Below are 18,507 nucleotides of genomic sequence, written 5' to 3' on the forward strand. Positions count from 1 at the left end.
CATTTAGATTTTAAAGTACATCCTTCATGTGTAGACAGTTCACAGATTAGTGATGAAGCCGGTGGAATGGGCCCAGGTGTTCTGTACTTCAAGCCCCCAATTGGGGGGTGGGGGGAAGGAATCCTTTTTTCTGCCTGCCGTAGTGTGGCAGCAGAGTGGAGTCTGTCTCTTCTCTGGCAGGTAGGATAATGATGAGTAGATACCTACTTCCCTGCTTCTGTTTCTGCTTTGTAACTTTTTCCGGCATGGCACTAGGGCAGGGTTGATGTGATGGTCTGTAGATGACAAGGTAAGACTTGCAGCTCCTTCTTGAAGTATATCCCATGCTTTGGTCTTACTGCTACTTTTCTTTCTCTTTCATTTCCTCATTCTCATACTTAAGCATGTTTCTTCACCACAGGTGAGTAGTGGTTCAGAGAAACTCCCACTTCTACTCTGTGTTGAGTATCATTCCTTTAGCAGAGCCATGGTTACTTCTGTGAGAGAACTTTCTCATGTGTGGTGGGGCAGGAGAAAAAGGTTGACAAACACTGGTGTAGATCTTGTCTCACCTTCTTGCCTGTATCCACAATTACATAGTTGGTTCATCTTTGAAATATAAATGTATATTTTGGGGACCTGTAGAAGCCCAGAGAATTGCTATCATTATCTTTGCATTTCTGTGTGTCTCTTTTGGGTTTAAAGGAAAATATATTTGAGCTGGGTGTGGAAGCGCATACTATAATCCCAGCTACTTGGGAGGCTGAGGCAGGAGGATTGCAAGTTCAAGGTCAGCCTCAGCAATTTAGTGAGACCCTGTCTCAAACTAAAAAATAAAAAGGGATGGGGATGTGGCTTATAGACTAAGTGCCCTGGGCTCAATCTCTGGTACAAAGAAAAAAAAAATTGAGAGTTAACGTCCCTTTTTCCTGTTTTTTTATTTATTTTTTCCCTGAATTTAATAGTGTCAAAAATGTTTTTAAACCTGTGCTTCCTTCATGGATTGAAGGGGAGGAGGCAATCTGTTCTCAGTGAGCTAAAAGGAGAAAAGGCCTGATTAGCAGAGACAGGATAGCAGATGGACTGTGTGGACTGGTCTAGGAAAAGAGGAAAGGTGGAAGTGGCTTGGAACTCAGATTTCCTTGTGTGTCTGCTTTGGTAAGAAAGCAGCTCTCTTCTTTTTTAATTCCTAGCTCTTTAGAGTCCTCAGTTCTTGCCCTACGTGGCAACAGATAGGAGTCTGTTCTCTTCCCTGGCAGGTAAGATGAGGAAAAGTAGAAACCTCCCTGACATCCAAACCATTTCTCTGAAGTTTTTTTTTTTTTTTAAATGGAAATATTTAAAAACTGATTATACACTATAATTTCAGTGGTACTAATCTTCTGGTTTTTGTGGTAGTTTAAACTTTAAGGGCTGCTTTAAGCTTAAATTGTCCCTGAAAGCAAGATTATTTCAAAATTTTAAGACTGGCTTTAAAAGGAACTTGAAAACACTAATTATTGGCAAGTTGGGGACTAACTACTATTAACATAGAGAATTAAGTCTTGAAGAAAGGAAATCTTTTCTTATGATTATACTCAGTGTTTTATTTTCTTTTACAGGGCTTCTTATATGCATATAGTATTAGTACTATTATTAAAACCACGATGAATCTCTACATGTCCATGCAAAAGCCAATGACCAAAACCTCAGTTAAGGCATTATGCAGGCTTGTTGAACTTCTGAAGGTAGGTCTTGGGTTATGTTACCTTGCCATCATGTTTCTCAAATGATCCAGTCTTAAATTAGAATGATCTTGTTTGTAACATTTGACTTTTTGTTTTCATGAGAACAAAAACTTGTGAAAAAGTATACTTGCCTCTCCAACGAAATTTCTAAATATTTCGAATGTTCATTACAGATGCTTCTTGACTTATGATGGAGTTATGTACTGTTAACCTCATAACTTAGTGTAGTCCGCCTTAATATACCCAGGATGCTTACATTAGCCTGCAGATGGGCAAAATCATCTAATTCAAAGCCTATTTTATAATAAAGTGCTGAATTCATCTCATGTGATTTATTGAATAGTATACTGAAAGGGAAAAACAGAACATAGGCTTTTATACCATTATAAAGTAGAAAAATTGAAGGTTGAAGACTGCTTATATAGTTAAACTTTATTGAAGGTTAAGGTAGTGAGAAAGGAAATAGTAAGGTTTTAGTATTATTAGTTCAGTTTTATTTATGGAAATTTTAAAAGTGATTTTTAAAAATTTAAAAGCATGTTAAATGAGGTTAAAAAAACACAACATCCATTATGTTATTTTTTAATTTTTATATCCATTATTTTATAATGCTCACATGCATATGAGATTAGTTAATAGGAAGATTTTTTGATATTTAGAAAAAGTGCTTATAATCTTGTGATTTGAACAGTAGGCTACTTACAGAGGTGGTCATATGAATTCAAAATTATAGTACTTGTGGAAATATAAAATGTTTCTTAGCATATAGTGTAAATAAAAAATAAAACTTTCAAGCAGGAGAGCCCAATTTATCTTATATAAAAATTTAAATTAAGATTTACTGGTAAATATCTGCTAACAATGGACATTAGATTTGTTTAGGAAATATTTTCTTTTTTTTGATATTGTGCCTTTGGATTTTCAGGTTTTTTTTTTTTAAGAAATATTGTTTTTTTTTTTAAATGAAATATAAATATGGACGTGAGTATATATAATATTTCAGTATAGTTTTAAAGAACAAATAGTATCCCACTGAAGAAATAGAGTGTTACTAGTGATTTCAAAGCCTCCTGTGTGTCCTTCTGGATTGGATCTCAACCAGGCCCCTCAGAGGAAATCAGTGTTCTGAAATTTTACGCTTATTTCCTTGTTTATCTTTTTAGCTGAATCCATGAACCACTCATAGTTACATTTGGCTGTAGAGTTTATGTTGATGGAGTAATACTTTATATATATTCCTTTTGTCTTTTTTACTCATCATTTTGTATTGGAATATGTTGGGATTAGTAGCTGTATTATGTTGCTTTCCATTGCTGGTGGCTTGTTGAAGATGGAATTGAGAGTGGTTTCCAGTTATTGCTATTATAAACAGTGCTGCCATTCTTGTGTTTCTTGGTGTATCCGTGGAAGAGTTTTTCTAATGTAATATATACCTATGGGTGCGTTGCTGGGTTGTAAGCTATGTGTGTATTCAAGTTTTAGGATGAAGACAAATTGTTTTCCCAAATAATTATGTCATTTTATATACCTCCCATATATATTAGACTTCCTCTTATTCTCTAGCTGGCCAGCCCTTGTGTAGGTTGAATAGCATCTGAAATGTTTGGGACCAGACATATTTAGGATCTCAATTTTTTTGTTTTTGGTTTTGTTTTTAGAATATTTGCATATGTGCAGTGAGCTATCTTAGGAATGAGATCCAAATCTAAACATAAAATTCACTAAGAGTTTCATATATACCTCATACAAATATCCAGGATATAACTTCATACGATGTTTTTTTTTTTTTTGCATGCCCATGCTTTGACCATGACTCTTGCACATGAGATCAGGTGTGGAATTTTCCATTTGCCGTGTTATACTAGTGCCCAAAAAGTTTTGATATTGGATCATTTCAAATTTCTGATTTTTAATTTAGGGATACTTAACCTATATTATCAGGCTTCAGGTATTTTTGTTTCTTTTATAAATTAGTGGGTTTGGGTTTTTTTTTTTCTTTTATAAATTGGGTTTGGTCATGACTTTTTATGTTCAACCCCTATTTGTTAGTGATGCTGAATATTTATTCAATGATTTATTAACTGTGTTTCTTTTGAGAAAGATGTGTTCTTGTTTTTGTTCAGTTTTCAATTGGATTGTATGCCTTAAAAAAAAATAATTCTTTTGGAGTCTGTACATATACTGAATACTAATTTCTTGTACTTGGCAGATTCTCTTTTCATACTTTGGCTTATTTTTTTTATTTCTTTAAAAATAGCTTTTTTTTTTTTTTTTTTTTTTTTGTGATGGGGAGTTCCGAGATTGAACTAAGGGGCACTCAACCACTGAGCCACTTCCCCAGCCCTATTTTGTATTTTATTTAGAGACAGGGACTCACCAAGTTGCTTAGCATTTTGCTGTTGCTGGTTTTGAACTGTGATCATCCTGCCTTAATCTCCCAAGCTGCTTGGTAATGATGGCTTTTGACAAAGAGAGTTCTTAATTTTAATACAGCAGAATTTTCCAGTCTTTCATAGTGTTATTTTTGTATCTCATTTACAAATTCCTTCTCTTGCCTGAGGTCATAAAGATATTCTTTAATTTTGCTTGAAAGTTTTAAGTTGATCTTAACAAAATTACTTTTGATTTTTAAGGCAATAGAGCATATGTTCTACAGAAGAAGCATGGTTGTGGCTGATTCAGTTGCACATATAACACAGCACCTTCAACACCAGGCTCTTAATTCTATTTCTGTCGCCAAGGTATGCAAATTATTATATATTCAGCATAATTGGGTTACTTTTTTTTTTTGTCCTGCTGTTTTATATGTTTTCTAGCTTAGCCTATTTATTCCATTCCTTTGAACATAACATCTTGGTCATTTATATCCATGGTGTTTTATGATTTTTATTTAGGATCATTGTTATCTACTCCGAAATTGCAGCATGTAATACTATACTACTGTAATATACTTCTACTAAAACTGATATTGTATGTACTTTTGAAATTGATGTATCATTTTTTTAAAGAAGTGATTTCTTATTAGTATGGAAATTCAAGGGTTTTTAGAAGTGATTTCTTGTTAAATTTATATGGAAAATTTAAAGTATGCCCAATACATTTGCTATTCCCATCAGTGCTAAGACAAAGTTACAGAAGGAAAGTACAAAACATTTTATGATAAGCTCAGGGGGAAAGGTGTTATTTATGTTTTCTTAAACTGAATTGTGGAAGAGATAAAGAGAAGTTTTTCTTCTGTAGCTTTGGTCATTATCCCAGGAGCAAAATTAATAGTTTTCTGTTTTGTCTTAAAGAAAAGAGTAATTTCTGACAAAAAATACAGCGAACAGCGTCTTGATGTGCTCTCTGCTTTAGTTTTGGCTGAAAATACTCTAAATGGACCAAGCACAAAGCAACGGCGACTTATCGTTTCTTTAGCACTAAGTGTTGGCACACAAATGGTAAATGTATTGCTATTATTTATGGAATAAATATAAGGTCTGAAATTTCACAGTTTCTTTGTTATTGATCCAAGAAATCTGCCTTTACTTTGACTGTAACTTCTGTCTTTTCCCTACTTCCTGATAGAAAACATTCAAAGATGAAGAACTCTTTCCACTTCAAGTAGTCATGAAAAAACTGGATCTTATCAGTGAACTTAGAGAACGGTAAGCAGGACTGGTGAATATAATAATACTCAAAAAATAGGGCTATTTGGAGCATTAGTTTTCTTTTTTAGCATAAAGAGGAGTAAAATTCAGATTGAGCATTAGTCCTCTTTAATTTCTTTGGCATGACCAAAGTGAGACTGTGACTAGGGATTATATTCATTTAGCTTTTCTTCTCCATGAAGCATGCGGCTTCTAGAAAAGCAGTGCACTCAGAGCCTTAGGCAGATTCTTGTGCATGTTGTGATTATTATGCTGATTATCACTTACTGGGCTTTCAAAATTGCTGCTTTATTGTAAGGCTTCATCAATTTGTGAGAAACTTAGAGATCCTTTGACTCATAGTGTCCTATAATTTTATTTTGAGGTAGAAATTTTAATTACAATGTCAGTAGCCAGTCACATTTTTGCAGCTACTTGTGACTTTATTGTTTACTTTTTGTTGAGTAAACAGTAAGCTTCCTGAAGGGAAAATGAGCCTTACAAATTTTGACTTCCAGCTGAATTATGTTACAGCACAATAATATATTTAATGCTCATAATATATATTTTTTTAATTTTGAGCTGAACATATATTTATAGTTGCATTTAGTTTTCCATCTTTGGAAGAAATATTAAACCTTCATTATAAGATTTAATGATCATTTTGTTACTTTATAAGGTGTGAAATAGTCATTTGGTGACAGAGACTATGGATAGGTTATGTGTGACTGGACTTTTTTGCATTACAGTTTTTTAAGTTTTACTTTCCAACTTGGAAACAGGTAAAATGATACATGTTATGCAATAGTCATATTAAATAATATTGAAAATAAATTTATTTTAAACTCTTCTTTAAAAGTCACCCATTGTAGTTTGATAATTTTTTCTTCTATTTTTTTGAGAATCTAATTCTCCATATATGCAAAATTCTGTCAGTGTCAGGTATTGGAGAATTTTATTAAAATCTTAGCACAATTTGAAAAATAATTTTTTTGTGATTTTTCTGAACTAACGTTAGGTGAAGTGATGTAGGGAATGTAAAATGAATGACAGGTCTCTTGCCCTAATAGTATATAAAGTCATTCTTTTATGTTGTTTTGGGAAACTTTAGTTTTGATACCACTAATTACTATAATACTTATATTGTAGAGTTCAAATACAGTGTGACTGTTGTTTTTTATACTGGCATCGAGCAGTCTTCCCAATTTATTTAGATGATGTGTATGAAAATGCCATTGATGCAGCTAGATTACATGTAAGTAAAGAATAATAAAGAATTAACTCATCATATTTTATTCACTTTAAGTTTTAAAATAGCTTATCTGATTTAATAAACTATTTTAAAATTGACCTCTAATACTGTTTTGAACAATATTATGAATATCCAATAAATGTTTCTGTGGTTTAATTTTATGTTAATATGAATGAAGTTAATTTTAATATATTTAACTTCTTGCTTATTCCTGATCATTCTCATTTCACTTGATTTTAATTGGTATTAGTAGTCTGACATTACTCATCAGCAAACCACATGTTATTCATCATTTTTGTTTATGGAAATAAAGCAGTTTCAGTGTACAAGGTAGGAAAGGATGTCAATATAAAATTTTATGTATTTAGTTAAATTACATACTTTATTTAGGAAAGTTAGATAGTTGTAGAAAAATCATATTTTCTTCAGATCAAGGTTTTATCTTTCTTGATTCAGATAAATAACCTTTGTAATATTGTTTATAGCTCGTTTTTTTTTTTCTAAATTCATACTTTAAAATTTGTTTTCGTTAGTACATGTTCAGTGCTTTACGAGACTGTGTGCCAGCTATGATGCATGCAAGGCATTTAGAGTCCTATGAGATTCTCCTGGATTGCTATGACAAGGAAATTATGGAAATTTTAAATGAGGTAAGACCATATTTGAGATTGAAAAGGATTAAATAATGTTTTGGAATGCAGTGTTTGAAAAAAAAATTTTGAATTGAAACAGACTTCCATTGAGTCAAAAATTACTCTTTATAAATCATTGTATAGAGCAAAGGAACTATTTTAGTTATAATATCACTATTATGCTAAATAGTCTGTAATTCATAATCATTTTAGAAATTGACTAGGAATTTGGAAATTTTTAATTTAGCAAACAGTGTGTTCGAATTTAAATTTGTATTAATTAGAAGAATGTATACATAAAATGTGTTTGAATGTTGAATGCTGCTGATAGTACAGTTAAGGCAATTTTACTATTAATATTTTATTGAATTTCATATGAAGAGTATCTTAGAGGAGAGAATTATTTAAACGACTTGCATAACAATTTGACTGCAATATATAGTGTTTCCTGTTTTAGTGTTTATAATAAACACTGATACCTTTAAAATCAAATTTCCATCTAGTGATGTTTTATTTGGAGGGAAGAACTAAAAATGAGTCAACTTTACAGTGTAAACCTATGTGGGTTTGATGAAATTAGGAAAATTTTATGTAATTTTTTGAATTAAAAATATTCTTTCTTTTTCCCTCCCTCCCTTTTTTCCTTCCTTCCTCTCCATGTCTTCCTTCCTCATCTTTTTCTCCCTCCCTCCTTTCCTACTTTCCTTTCTTTTTTTCTTCCTTCAAACCCAGGGCCTTGCATTATATTAGGCAGGCAGGTGTCTCCTACTGATCTATATCCCCAACCCATAAATATTTTTATTTAGAAAATGAAATACATGTCCAGTATTTAGAACTCTGTAGTAGATCAGAAAGATTTCTTTTCTCACTTGCATATTTGTGGGGTTTTTCCTCCTTTGTTGCTGTTCCCATAAATTTTATGCTTATATTACATATTCATGTTCCTTATTGTGAAGCTATTGCTTTTTTTGGTTTTCTTTTTAGCTAAATTTAAAATATTAATGAAAATAAAGGTTTGACAATTAGATAATTTCTCCCTGGCCCTCTCCCTCTAAAATTATTGGTATAAAATGAGCAAAATAATTTTCCATTTTCCAATTAAAAAAAATTATCATGATGTATTTAGAATCCTAAACAAAACTAGCTTGATAATTTTTTTCTTCAATGCACTGATTATAAACTCTCAAAACATAGTCATATAGAGAAACAATACAATTGGGATATCATCTTGAAAAATTAAACTATCAATTCATCTCTGAACAGCATTTGTTGGACAAGTTGTGCAAAGAAATAGAGAAGGATCTGAGACTTTCTGTGCATACTCATTTAAAGCTGGATGACCGAAACCCTTTCAAAGTTGGCATGAAAGACCTGGCTCTTTTTTTCTCTCTAAATCCAATTAGGTTTTTCAATCGATTCATTGACATTCGAGGTGAGTTTTTTTTCCTTCTTAATTCATATCCTATATCTCTTTAATAAACTATGAAAGAAGAAATAAAACTTTGAGGGTATTATTTTTGGTATGTGCTAATTTATTCTGTAACTCCTTTGTGTTTATTTCCTAGTACCTTATCTTAAAGGAAGAAATATAATATTCAAAGACAAGTATTGTTTTTTTTTTCCTTTCTAGTTCCTTTTCTGCTGTTTTTATGATTCAAAAATTGTTTGGAATTTGTTTTTTCTGGTAGCTTATGTAACTCACTACCTAGACAAGACTTTCTACAATCTCACAACAGTAGCCCTTCATGATTGGGCCACGTACAGTGAAATGAGAAATTTAGCTACTCAACGTTATGGATTGGTTATGACAGAGGCACATCTTCCTAGTCAGACTTTGGAACAGGTGTGTATAATGTACTCCTAACATAATCTGACTGTAATATAACAATATTTCTTTAGGAAGTCTTTTCTTTTTACTTTTTACTATGTGTGTGTGTGTGTGTGTGTGTTTTTTTTTTAAAGAAAATATTTTCTATATAAAACCTCATACGTGAGAAGAGTGAGAAATTAGATGCCACTATTTGACTTTATGAAAGAATTTACTAGCGGCTTCCTGGGTGCACCCAGATTTCTGTTGAGTGTTGGTGATGTATATAAATTTCACAAACATACCAGGTGTCTTCAGCAGAATTGCAAATAGTTTACTCAGGGTCATATTTAAGGGTTTTAAACTTAGGCATTAGTGTCTTAGGAAAGTGGTTAATTTTATAGAATTACGAATGTATTTGCTCTTAAAATGAGTGCAAAGCAGCATTTGGTGTAGAGTAAAAAGGTGTGAACAAATTTTTAGATTAGAACACAATAAAAAACTGTAACTGAAACTAGAGGTATTGTAATGCTACTTTAAGCCATAATTAGAAAAGCAGAGAAAAATGTAGATGGTATACCATTGGGTGTATAGAGTAATACTGTGTCTGAAGAATGAAGGCATCTCAGTAGAGAACTTGTGCATTAAAAGGTGTCTAATTTGGAATTAGGCTTTCTTAAATCCCAGGGTTCTGGCTCTTCGTGACTTGTGACCCTAGAGAACTTCCTTAGCTTCATTTTCTTCACCTGTGGAATTTAGAATAATCCTTTGTAAAAGAACTTTGCATAGTAGCTGAAACATAGTATGCATTTTACAAACATAGTATATCCTGTGAATACCATTTAGAATCTGTTCATTAGTTTATATAAAAAAAATGTGAGTAATATCCTTGGAAAGACAAATAGGTATTTTCAAGGATGGTGGGGAAATGATGGTGGGTCATCATCTTTGATTATTTGAACTTCTGTTCACATAGAAGAGGTAAAATCATAATCAACAAGGCTTTCTCAAAGAGGTAGTTCTGATTATATATGTCAGAAGGCTCTTATACCTTTGGTCATACTTTTTATGTAGTTTCTTAAAATAGTTTCAAAATATTGGGAAGCTTAATATAATCAGTGTCACTGTATTGATATAATTTTGATTATTTAAATTTATAATTATAGAACTTATGTGGATTATGTTGTAGGGCCTTGATGTTTTGGAAATCATGAGAAACATTCATATATTTGTGTCTCGATACCTCTATAATCTCAACAATCAGGTAAGTAGGTTTAAGAATTTTTTTTTTTTTTAAATGTGAGTGGTTATTTAAGTGGAAGACAAGGCACAAGGAATTGATTCTCAAGGCCAAAAATTAGTAAAATATTCAAAACAAAATGAATGTTTAGAGATCTTGTTTATTGCTTTGATGCGACTTGGTTGTACTATCTTCTTGAATGGCTTCCCAGTTAAATTAATGAAACCAATTCTAAAATTTTCTTTGGGTAACTGATTAAATTTGTTTCATTGTAGATTTTTATTGAACGAACAAGCAATAACAAACATTTGAATACTATTAATATTCGGCATATTGCTAATTCAATTCGTACACATGGCACAGGAATCATGAATACCACAGTAAGTGCACTTTTAGTGGGGGACTGGGGTGGGTTGGTAGGTACTTAGACCCCTGCTTAATTTAATAGGTTGGAAGATAATTTTCTTATAGAATATTCTGGCAAATACGCATTACTATTTGTTGATATTATAGCTGAATTTCCATTTTTTCTGGTAGTATAATTAAAAATATTTGGCACTAAATTGTATTCGATGTGATGGGAGTTTTGCTTATAAAAGGCTCCTTAACAGACATCACAGCATCATCATTATAAATAGCACTGTAGTTTTGAGGACGTCCATATGTATGTTGATTCTGATATTCTCTGGAAGTTAATTAAAAAGTTAATTACTGATAGTAGTTTAAGGTCATTTATATCCTTTACGTGGAGGGGCTACTAATTATTTAATATCCATATAATTATGAATTTACTAAAAATATTTTACTCTTAGAAATGGACATTCATTCACTTGAGGAAATCTTTTAAATGTGCGTGCTGTTTTTCCCTTTCTGAAGAAAGAGATCTTTGAATTTACCTCACTTTTAGCATAATTTCTCCTGAAGAGGAAAAAATTGTGAATGCTTAAGTAGTAAAATATTAAATATCTTTGGAGTGAGGAAATAGGAAGAAGATTGGAAAGTTAAGTTGGGATCATTTTAGTATATAGTAGGGAATGCTTTGAAGTTTTAGAGCCGATGAGTGTGATTGAGGCTCTATTTTAATGGTTACCAGTATAGAAATGAGATCTGTGTAGTCAGAGTTTTAAATTTAAAATAAGGAATCATCCATGTAGAAATCATGTCTGAAACCTTTCATGATAAATGAACTTTTGAGGATAAACTCTTCCTTACCTTCTATCATCTACCACAGACTCATTCATGTAACAAGTATTACCAGTGTATTTTATGTGCCTCTGGCACTAGGGTGAGAAAAACAGACATTTCCTAGTAGAGGAATATTGAAAATCAGTTAATCTTACTAATGAATGTAGGTTACTGATGTGTGATGATAAAGTGAGCAGAGGAAAGTGAGAATCAGAGTGGCAGAGTTACTATGAAGAGTAGAAGGACAAAGAAAAGACCACACAGGAGATAAAAAGCAAAGAAACAGACACAGAGCAGGGAGAGTACAAAGTTTAAGCCACAATGTAAGTTTAGAGGAAGGACCCATTTCTATAACTGGGTAAATGAAGATTCAGTAAAAAGGGCTTAAATTTGTCCAAACCATTTGTTGTATCTGAGAGTCATGGGAATGGAAATGAGTATGGGGCTTCCATTTTGTAGGTTAGAATTAATGTTATGTTATTTTAGTTCAATCCCAGCTCAACTTTCACTTTGTCAGAAGATTCTGAATCTACTTCAGGCCTTTTGTTATTCATTCTCAAAGCACTCATACTTCTCATTTTTAGAAATTATTGCAGTTGAAATATAACAACTTATTAAACAGAACTTGTTTAAAACATCTGTCACTCCTGCTAGAATATAACCTCATGAGGACAAGGACTGCATCTAGCATGAGAATAGCATATTGCTTTGTGTATAAAAGGCATTAAAAAATGCTTACAGATAATTAAATGTTTAATATCGTCCTTGAGGAATCTTCAAGGAGCATCATGTTTCTCACTTCAGTTTCATTCTAGCTGTGCATATTAGTAATAAGTAATCTTAATAATGGATCAACATAGGAACTTCTTACTGGTGTATGACCTAAAAGCTAGGGGCTTCTGTCTGGTTTTGTGTTTCCCATTACTGCTTTTAATCCTATCATGAGAATATTGTACACTTTTTTCTCCTTTTTTTAGTAAAAATATGAGAAGCCTGTAGAAAGTTCTATAAACTTAGGCAATAAAAAGCTTCATTATTTAAATATTTCAGGTCCAAAATAAGTTGAATTTTAAAATAGTACTTTTTAGATCATTGTTATTTGATAATATTGACCTAAAATTAATTTTTTAATTTAACTTTTTTTTAATTTTAATTTTATAGGTTAATTTCACTTACCAATTTTTGAAAAAGAAGTTCTATATATTTAGCCAGTTTATGTATGATGAACATATCAAGTCCAGATTGATTAAAGATATTCGGTTTTTCAGGGAAATCAAGGACCAAAATGACCATAAGGTACGCTACATATTTGCTGTTAGGTACTTTGATTCAGCTGTGTGCCGTATATGGCTAATGTTTATGCTACAATACATTATTTAGATCTCTGTGGGGTTTTTCTTTCTTTCTTAATTTTTCACATGTTATCTACATCTGACCTCCAAGTTCCTTTGTCTTTTCCCTTATAATTTCCTAATCTTTGCATTCTCTGTGTGCTTAAGCATAAGGAAAAGTAAAATAATCAATGTAGCCAGGTTTACTTTTGTAAAATTTTAAAATAATATAAAAACGTAATTTTGAAACATTTTAGCCATGTAAAGTATATATACTATCCTCCCTCATTTTCTTCCTCTCAATTCCATTTTCTGGAGACAGTGGCTGTTAGCAGTGCTGTGTTATACCCTTCACAATATCTTCACAGTAGACACATATAATTACACACATTTATACATCTTTCTTTTTTTAGAGAGAGAGAGAGAGAGAGAGAGAGATAATTTTTTTAATATTTATTTTTTAGTTCTCGGCGGACACAACATCTTTGTTTGTATGCGGTGCTGAGGATCGAACTCAGGCCTCACGCATGCCAGGCGAGTGTGCTACCGCTTGAGCCACATCCCCAGCCCCACATCTTTCTTTTTTATAGCAAAAATGGAGTGATGTTATACACATTCTTCTGCAGTATACTCATAAAATATCAGTACCTATAGATCTAATTATTTTTAATAGTTGGTAGTATAAAGATAATAACTTAATTTTATATTGATGAATCTTTTCCCCCTCATTTTTCATTTTTATAAATGGTGCTAAGGGTAGCATCCTAACACATATGTCTCTAACTTTAAAAAGTTGTTTTATTATTGATGGCATCTAGGAATTTTAAGCCACCTGATGTGTTTTCATTGGAAAAGAATGTTCATAAATATCAGATACCTATTTAGCCCACAGAAACTTGACACATCTAGAAACAAATGTTTCTAGGATGAATAAGGTTCTTTTTCAATCTGATAAGAGTTTTGAGGTGTTAGGACACTAGTAATTTGTGATGTAAAACTTATTTAGTGGCATACCTTTAATACCAAAAAGAAAAAAAAACAAAACTGAATGTTAGTAGGTTTTTTTTTTTTTTTTTTTTACACAACTTTTATGTCATTAGACTTGAGTGGTATATTTTTGAAGGCATGATGAGATACAAAATTAGACAGGAAAGTTTATTGCCGTGATTGATTTAGTAGGCATTTTCTGGTTTAGGGGTCTAAAGGTAGTCTTAAAATTATCTCTCTAGTATCCTTTTGATAGAGCAGAAAAATTCAATCGAGGCATCAGAAAACTTGGAATAACACCAGAGGGACAGAGCTATCTTGATCAGTTCAGGCAACTCATCAGCCAAATTGGTAAGTTACTATAAAAATGTTGGGAAACAAAGTACAAAGCCCAATAATCTCATATATTAAATAGGTCATGCTAATAAACAGCTTATTATGTGAATGTCTCAACTTAGTTTTATTTCACTGGGGTAATTTTCTTAACACAATTACTGTTGCTACAGAAGAAATTGATAGACTGATCACAGATTTAAAATATACTTAATAAATTTCACAAAGATTATATTCATAATTGATAGTCTGCTGGTTAGTAATTACTGGGTACCTACTCTGTTCAAAGCACTGTTTTGGGCTTCTAAGAGATTTTCTCACATTAAATATGAGAGTATAACGAATTTACATGAAAAGTTAGTAATTTAATAAGCTGTATAAAAATTTAAAGATAAAATACTGAATACTATAATTTTTGATGCTGCACCCTTTTATACATGTGCATATGATTTGAACTAACAAGTTGAATTTGTCTTCTGAAATATAGTATATGACATTTAAAAGCAGTTAAAAATAATCATAGCTTAATAAAATCTTATACTTATTTAGGCTTTTCACATATTATCTTTGTTAATGTCCTTACAATAATTCTGAAAGAGAGACTGTAATCACTGTTTTTAAAATGCAGAAAGAGGCCAGGCATGGTGGTGTACACCTGTAATCCCAGCTACTTGGGAGGCAGAGGCAGGGGGATTGCAAGTTTAAAGCCAGCCTCGGCAACTTAGGGAGACCCTAAGCAACTTAGGGAGATCCTAAGCAACTTAGTGAGACTGTGTCTCAAAATTTAAAAAAAAGGGCTGGGGATATAGCTTAGTGGTTAAGCATCCCTGGGTTAAATCTCTAGAACTAAAAATAAATAAATAGAAAAGGAGAGAGAAGGAGGGAGTGAAAGAAAAAGAGACTTAGAGAAAAAAAAATGGTGTTGCTGAGGCTTAAATCAAGGTTGTTCAGGTATAAGTCCAGAGGTGTTTTTAAATTCTTCACATTTTATGTTAAATGACACCAATCACTTAATAATATCTTCTTAGCTATATTTTGGGGAATTTTTGCCTTCTGAGATTCATTTATTCATTTATCAAACATGTACTAAGCATCAGTTGTGATGAATGTTCTTTCAGGTGCTGGGGATACAGACAATCTTTGCTCCCAAGGGGCTTTAAATTTACTAGTAGGAAGTACGTTACAAGTATTTAGTGTTAGAGTAACGTCACTGAATTGTAGCTTAAGTTTTATAGATTGCTTGGTTTGGATATTAAATGTTTCTATGATAGTACAAAAATATTAGCTTTGTAAATTTTTTATCTTAAACCATTTAATAGAAGGTGTTAAGTATTGTTTTCTTCAGGGAGTATTGTTTTCTAATATGATATCATTTAATATCATATTAGGTGGCCACTTCTGGAGCAGTATTTCTTAGTTTTTGAGAATCTGGTGAAAATTCTGGATTGATTTCTCCTAGAACTAATATTAGCCTGTGTATGTACTTATACTTTTGTATATAAGGTACAGGAGTCCAGGTGCTTTAAGTGTGGGTCTAGGGACCTCAGATTAAGAGCTGTCCTTGGAGCAGTATTGCTTAAATTTCATTTTTCACATACTAATATCAGAATTTTGACAGTAAAAAAGATCTCTGCCCTTCTAGAGTTTAACAGATGAGACTGACATAAAAAGAAGTTGTATAATTTGACCTAGATCTTCCAGCTAATGAGTGGCAGAGTCTGAATGTGAACCCAAGTAGTCTGGTTTCAGAGTTTTGCTCCTAACCATTGCTCTGTATCTACCTCTCACATTTCAATTAGCCAGACATATGTCTGACAGTTTGGAGGAAAATAGTAAAACTAGATAATTGATTTTTCTAATATGTGCTTTAAAAAAAAAAAAAACTCAAAAACCCCACTGGGACAGGCCTTAAGATAAATTCAGTGATACCTGCCTTGTAGGGTTGTTAATGTCAAAACATATGTTACCATAATGGCTAAAAAATGTTAACTGCTTCTTACCTTTTTATCTGTTCTCTCCTAAATAATTTCAGTTCACTTCAATTTTGTATTGAATTCCTACCCTGTGCTAGGACTTGCTGACTCTAGGGATGAAGCAATGAAGAAGTCAAAGGCTGTACTCATGGATCTTGCATTGTAGTGGGGGGAGATATAAACAAAAAGATAACATGTCACTGATAAGTGCTGGGTGAGGTTATGTAATGGGATTGGGCATTATGCAGTGATATTCAGGGAAAGCTTTTGAAGGTGACATATGAACAGGGACTTAATAAAATGAGGGCATAAACCTTGTTCATATCTAGGGAAAAAGTATACCTGACAGTTGACAGTCAATTGCAAAACTCCAGAGTCTGCTTGGCATTATGAGGACTTGGCTGGGGGCTGGAATGGAGATAGTGAAGACCTGATTGGCAAGGTGTGATAGCAGAACAGCAGCCAGGGGCAGGAAAATGCAGGGCTATACTGAAGTTGAACATACAGAGTTTGGGTTTTATTGAGATGGAAAACCATTGTAGAGTTTTCAGAAAAGGAATGATGTGCTCCAACTTAGTTTTTATAAAGTAACTAGCTGTAGCTGGGTGTATTGGTGTGCACCTGTAATCCCAGCAACACAGAAGGTTGATGCAGGAGGATTCCAAGTTCATGGTCAGCTTTAGCAGCTTAGCAAGGTCCTAAACAATTAGTGAGGCCCTGTCTCAGAATAAAAAAGAAAAAGGGCTGGGAATGTGGCTCAGTGGTTAAGCACTTTTGAGTTCAATCCCCAGTACTGCCCCTGCCCCCAACAGTAACTAGCTGCTAGTTAAATGAAAGATTGAAGGATATGGCAGGGTGCTAATGGTGAAGGTAGGGAAATCAGGAAACCATTGCATATTGTAGTGTTCTAGGCAAGATGTGGCAATTAGGAATAGGATGATAACTGCAAATGTTGTTGAAGAGGGAGGGAGAAAAAGAGGAAGCTGGATTTCAGTGTGAAAGCAAATAAACTATTGATATTACAATTTAAAACTGTTAGATCATTTTAACATAGCATTTAATGAATTTAGTTTGTTGAAAGTTAGGTTTATTTTAAATATTTAACGTAGATGTATATAACTTTTAAGTACAGAAATATGTTAACAGTTTTGCTTTTAATGGAACACTGAACAGAAGTAAAATATAGCAGATTATTTTGGTACTTTGGAGTGGAAACCTTGTAATTGACTACTGTATGTAATTATATTCCTGATTATAGAATTTAGAGTTATTTATATAAATATCTGATTTTTTTATGTGGTTTTTAAGGTAATGCTATGGGCTATGTACGAATGATAAGATCTGGTGGTCTTCATTGTAGCAGCAATGCCATTAGGTATGGATGCAAATATCATTTTTGCCTTGTTTATGCTATTTGAAAATTGTTACTTAAATCTGTTTATTGATTATAGAGAAGGTGTTTATTTGTGTTAATATATTTTGAGATAAAATGTAGACAAAATCCATTAATTCTAATGTGAAAGAAAACCATTACTTCTACTAGATTTCTTTGCTTTATACTTTTGAAATCTTTATTTCTCTTAAGGTTGTAGTTATGTTTATTTGTCAGTATGGAAAACGAGAGGATCTAAAGAGTATGTGATTTTAAGGATTAAAATGTGATCATGTCTAAAATTTGATTTGGAACTTAAGTGGTGATATTAACAATGTTACTGAAATGTAGAGTTCTTCCTAAATGCATAATTGAAAAATTTTGAGTCCTATGGTACCACTTTTATGTCTGTGTCAGTTGCTCTAATAAATCTTTCCCAAATTCTTATATAGATTTGTGCCTGATCTTGAAGATATTGTAAACTTTGAGGAACTTGTGAAAGAAGAAGGTCTTTCAGAAGAAACATTAAAAGCAGCAAGGTAGTCTAATTTTGGAATAACTAAATTTGGAAGTTTAAAATAGTGTGTTTATATAAAACATTAATGAGAAGACTAGAGGGTAATATGTAATTTATTTATTTTTTTTAAGGCTTTTTTTTTCTTTTTCTTTTTTTTATTGATTATTTAAAGCATTACATAGCTCATGATATATCATCTTTCATACATTTGACTCAAATTGTGTTTTGAACTCCCATTTTCACCCCAAATACAGATTGTAGAATCACATCTGTTACATATTCACATTTTTACATAATGCCATATTAGTGACTGTTGTATTCTGCTACCTTTCCTATCCCCTACTATCCCCCCTCCCCTCCCATCTTCCCTCTCTACCTCCCCTGCCGTTGTTCAATTCTCTCCCTTTTTTTTCCCTCCCCCTTGCCCCTCATGGCCTCTTATAATTTTATGTATCATTGAAGGTCTCCTACCATTTCCGTATGCTTTCCCTTCTCTCTCTGTTTCTCTCCCCCCATTCGTCTTTGTTTACTATAGTCTTTTCC

The 18,507-nt window shown here is 32.5% G+C and overlaps 1 protein-coding gene across 2 annotated transcripts in view; it reads left to right on the plus strand.

Annotated features, from left to right (window-relative positions):
- WASHC4 (WASH complex subunit 4) overlaps positions 1 to 18,507 on the plus strand; it is a 61,936-nt gene that overhangs the window by 27,013 nt on the left and 16,416 nt on the right. For both annotated transcript variants that reach the window (XM_081311400.1, XM_081311401.1), the window contains exons 15-28: positions 1,581 to 1,706; positions 4,340 to 4,447; positions 5,000 to 5,146; positions 5,274 to 5,353; positions 6,485 to 6,590; positions 7,121 to 7,237; positions 8,483 to 8,651; positions 8,908 to 9,062; positions 10,216 to 10,290; positions 10,542 to 10,646; positions 12,613 to 12,747; positions 14,012 to 14,120; positions 17,384 to 17,450; positions 17,900 to 17,986. In XM_081311400.1, the coding sequence (XP_081167526.1) occupies positions 1,581 to 1,706; positions 4,340 to 4,447; positions 5,000 to 5,146; positions 5,274 to 5,353; positions 6,485 to 6,590; positions 7,121 to 7,237; positions 8,483 to 8,651; positions 8,908 to 9,062; positions 10,216 to 10,290; positions 10,542 to 10,646; positions 12,613 to 12,747; positions 14,012 to 14,120; positions 17,384 to 17,450; positions 17,900 to 17,986 (1,586 nt within the window). The remainder of the gene's footprint in view (positions 1 to 1,580; positions 1,707 to 4,339; positions 4,448 to 4,999; positions 5,147 to 5,273; positions 5,354 to 6,484; positions 6,591 to 7,120; positions 7,238 to 8,482; positions 8,652 to 8,907; positions 9,063 to 10,215; positions 10,291 to 10,541; positions 10,647 to 12,612; positions 12,748 to 14,011; positions 14,121 to 17,383; positions 17,451 to 17,899; positions 17,987 to 18,507) is intronic.

This window comes from Spermophilus citellus (genome assembly GCF_964194105.1).
Source record: "Spermophilus citellus genome assembly, chromosome: 10".
Lineage (NCBI taxonomy): Eukaryota > Metazoa > Chordata > Mammalia > Rodentia > Sciuridae > Spermophilus > Spermophilus citellus.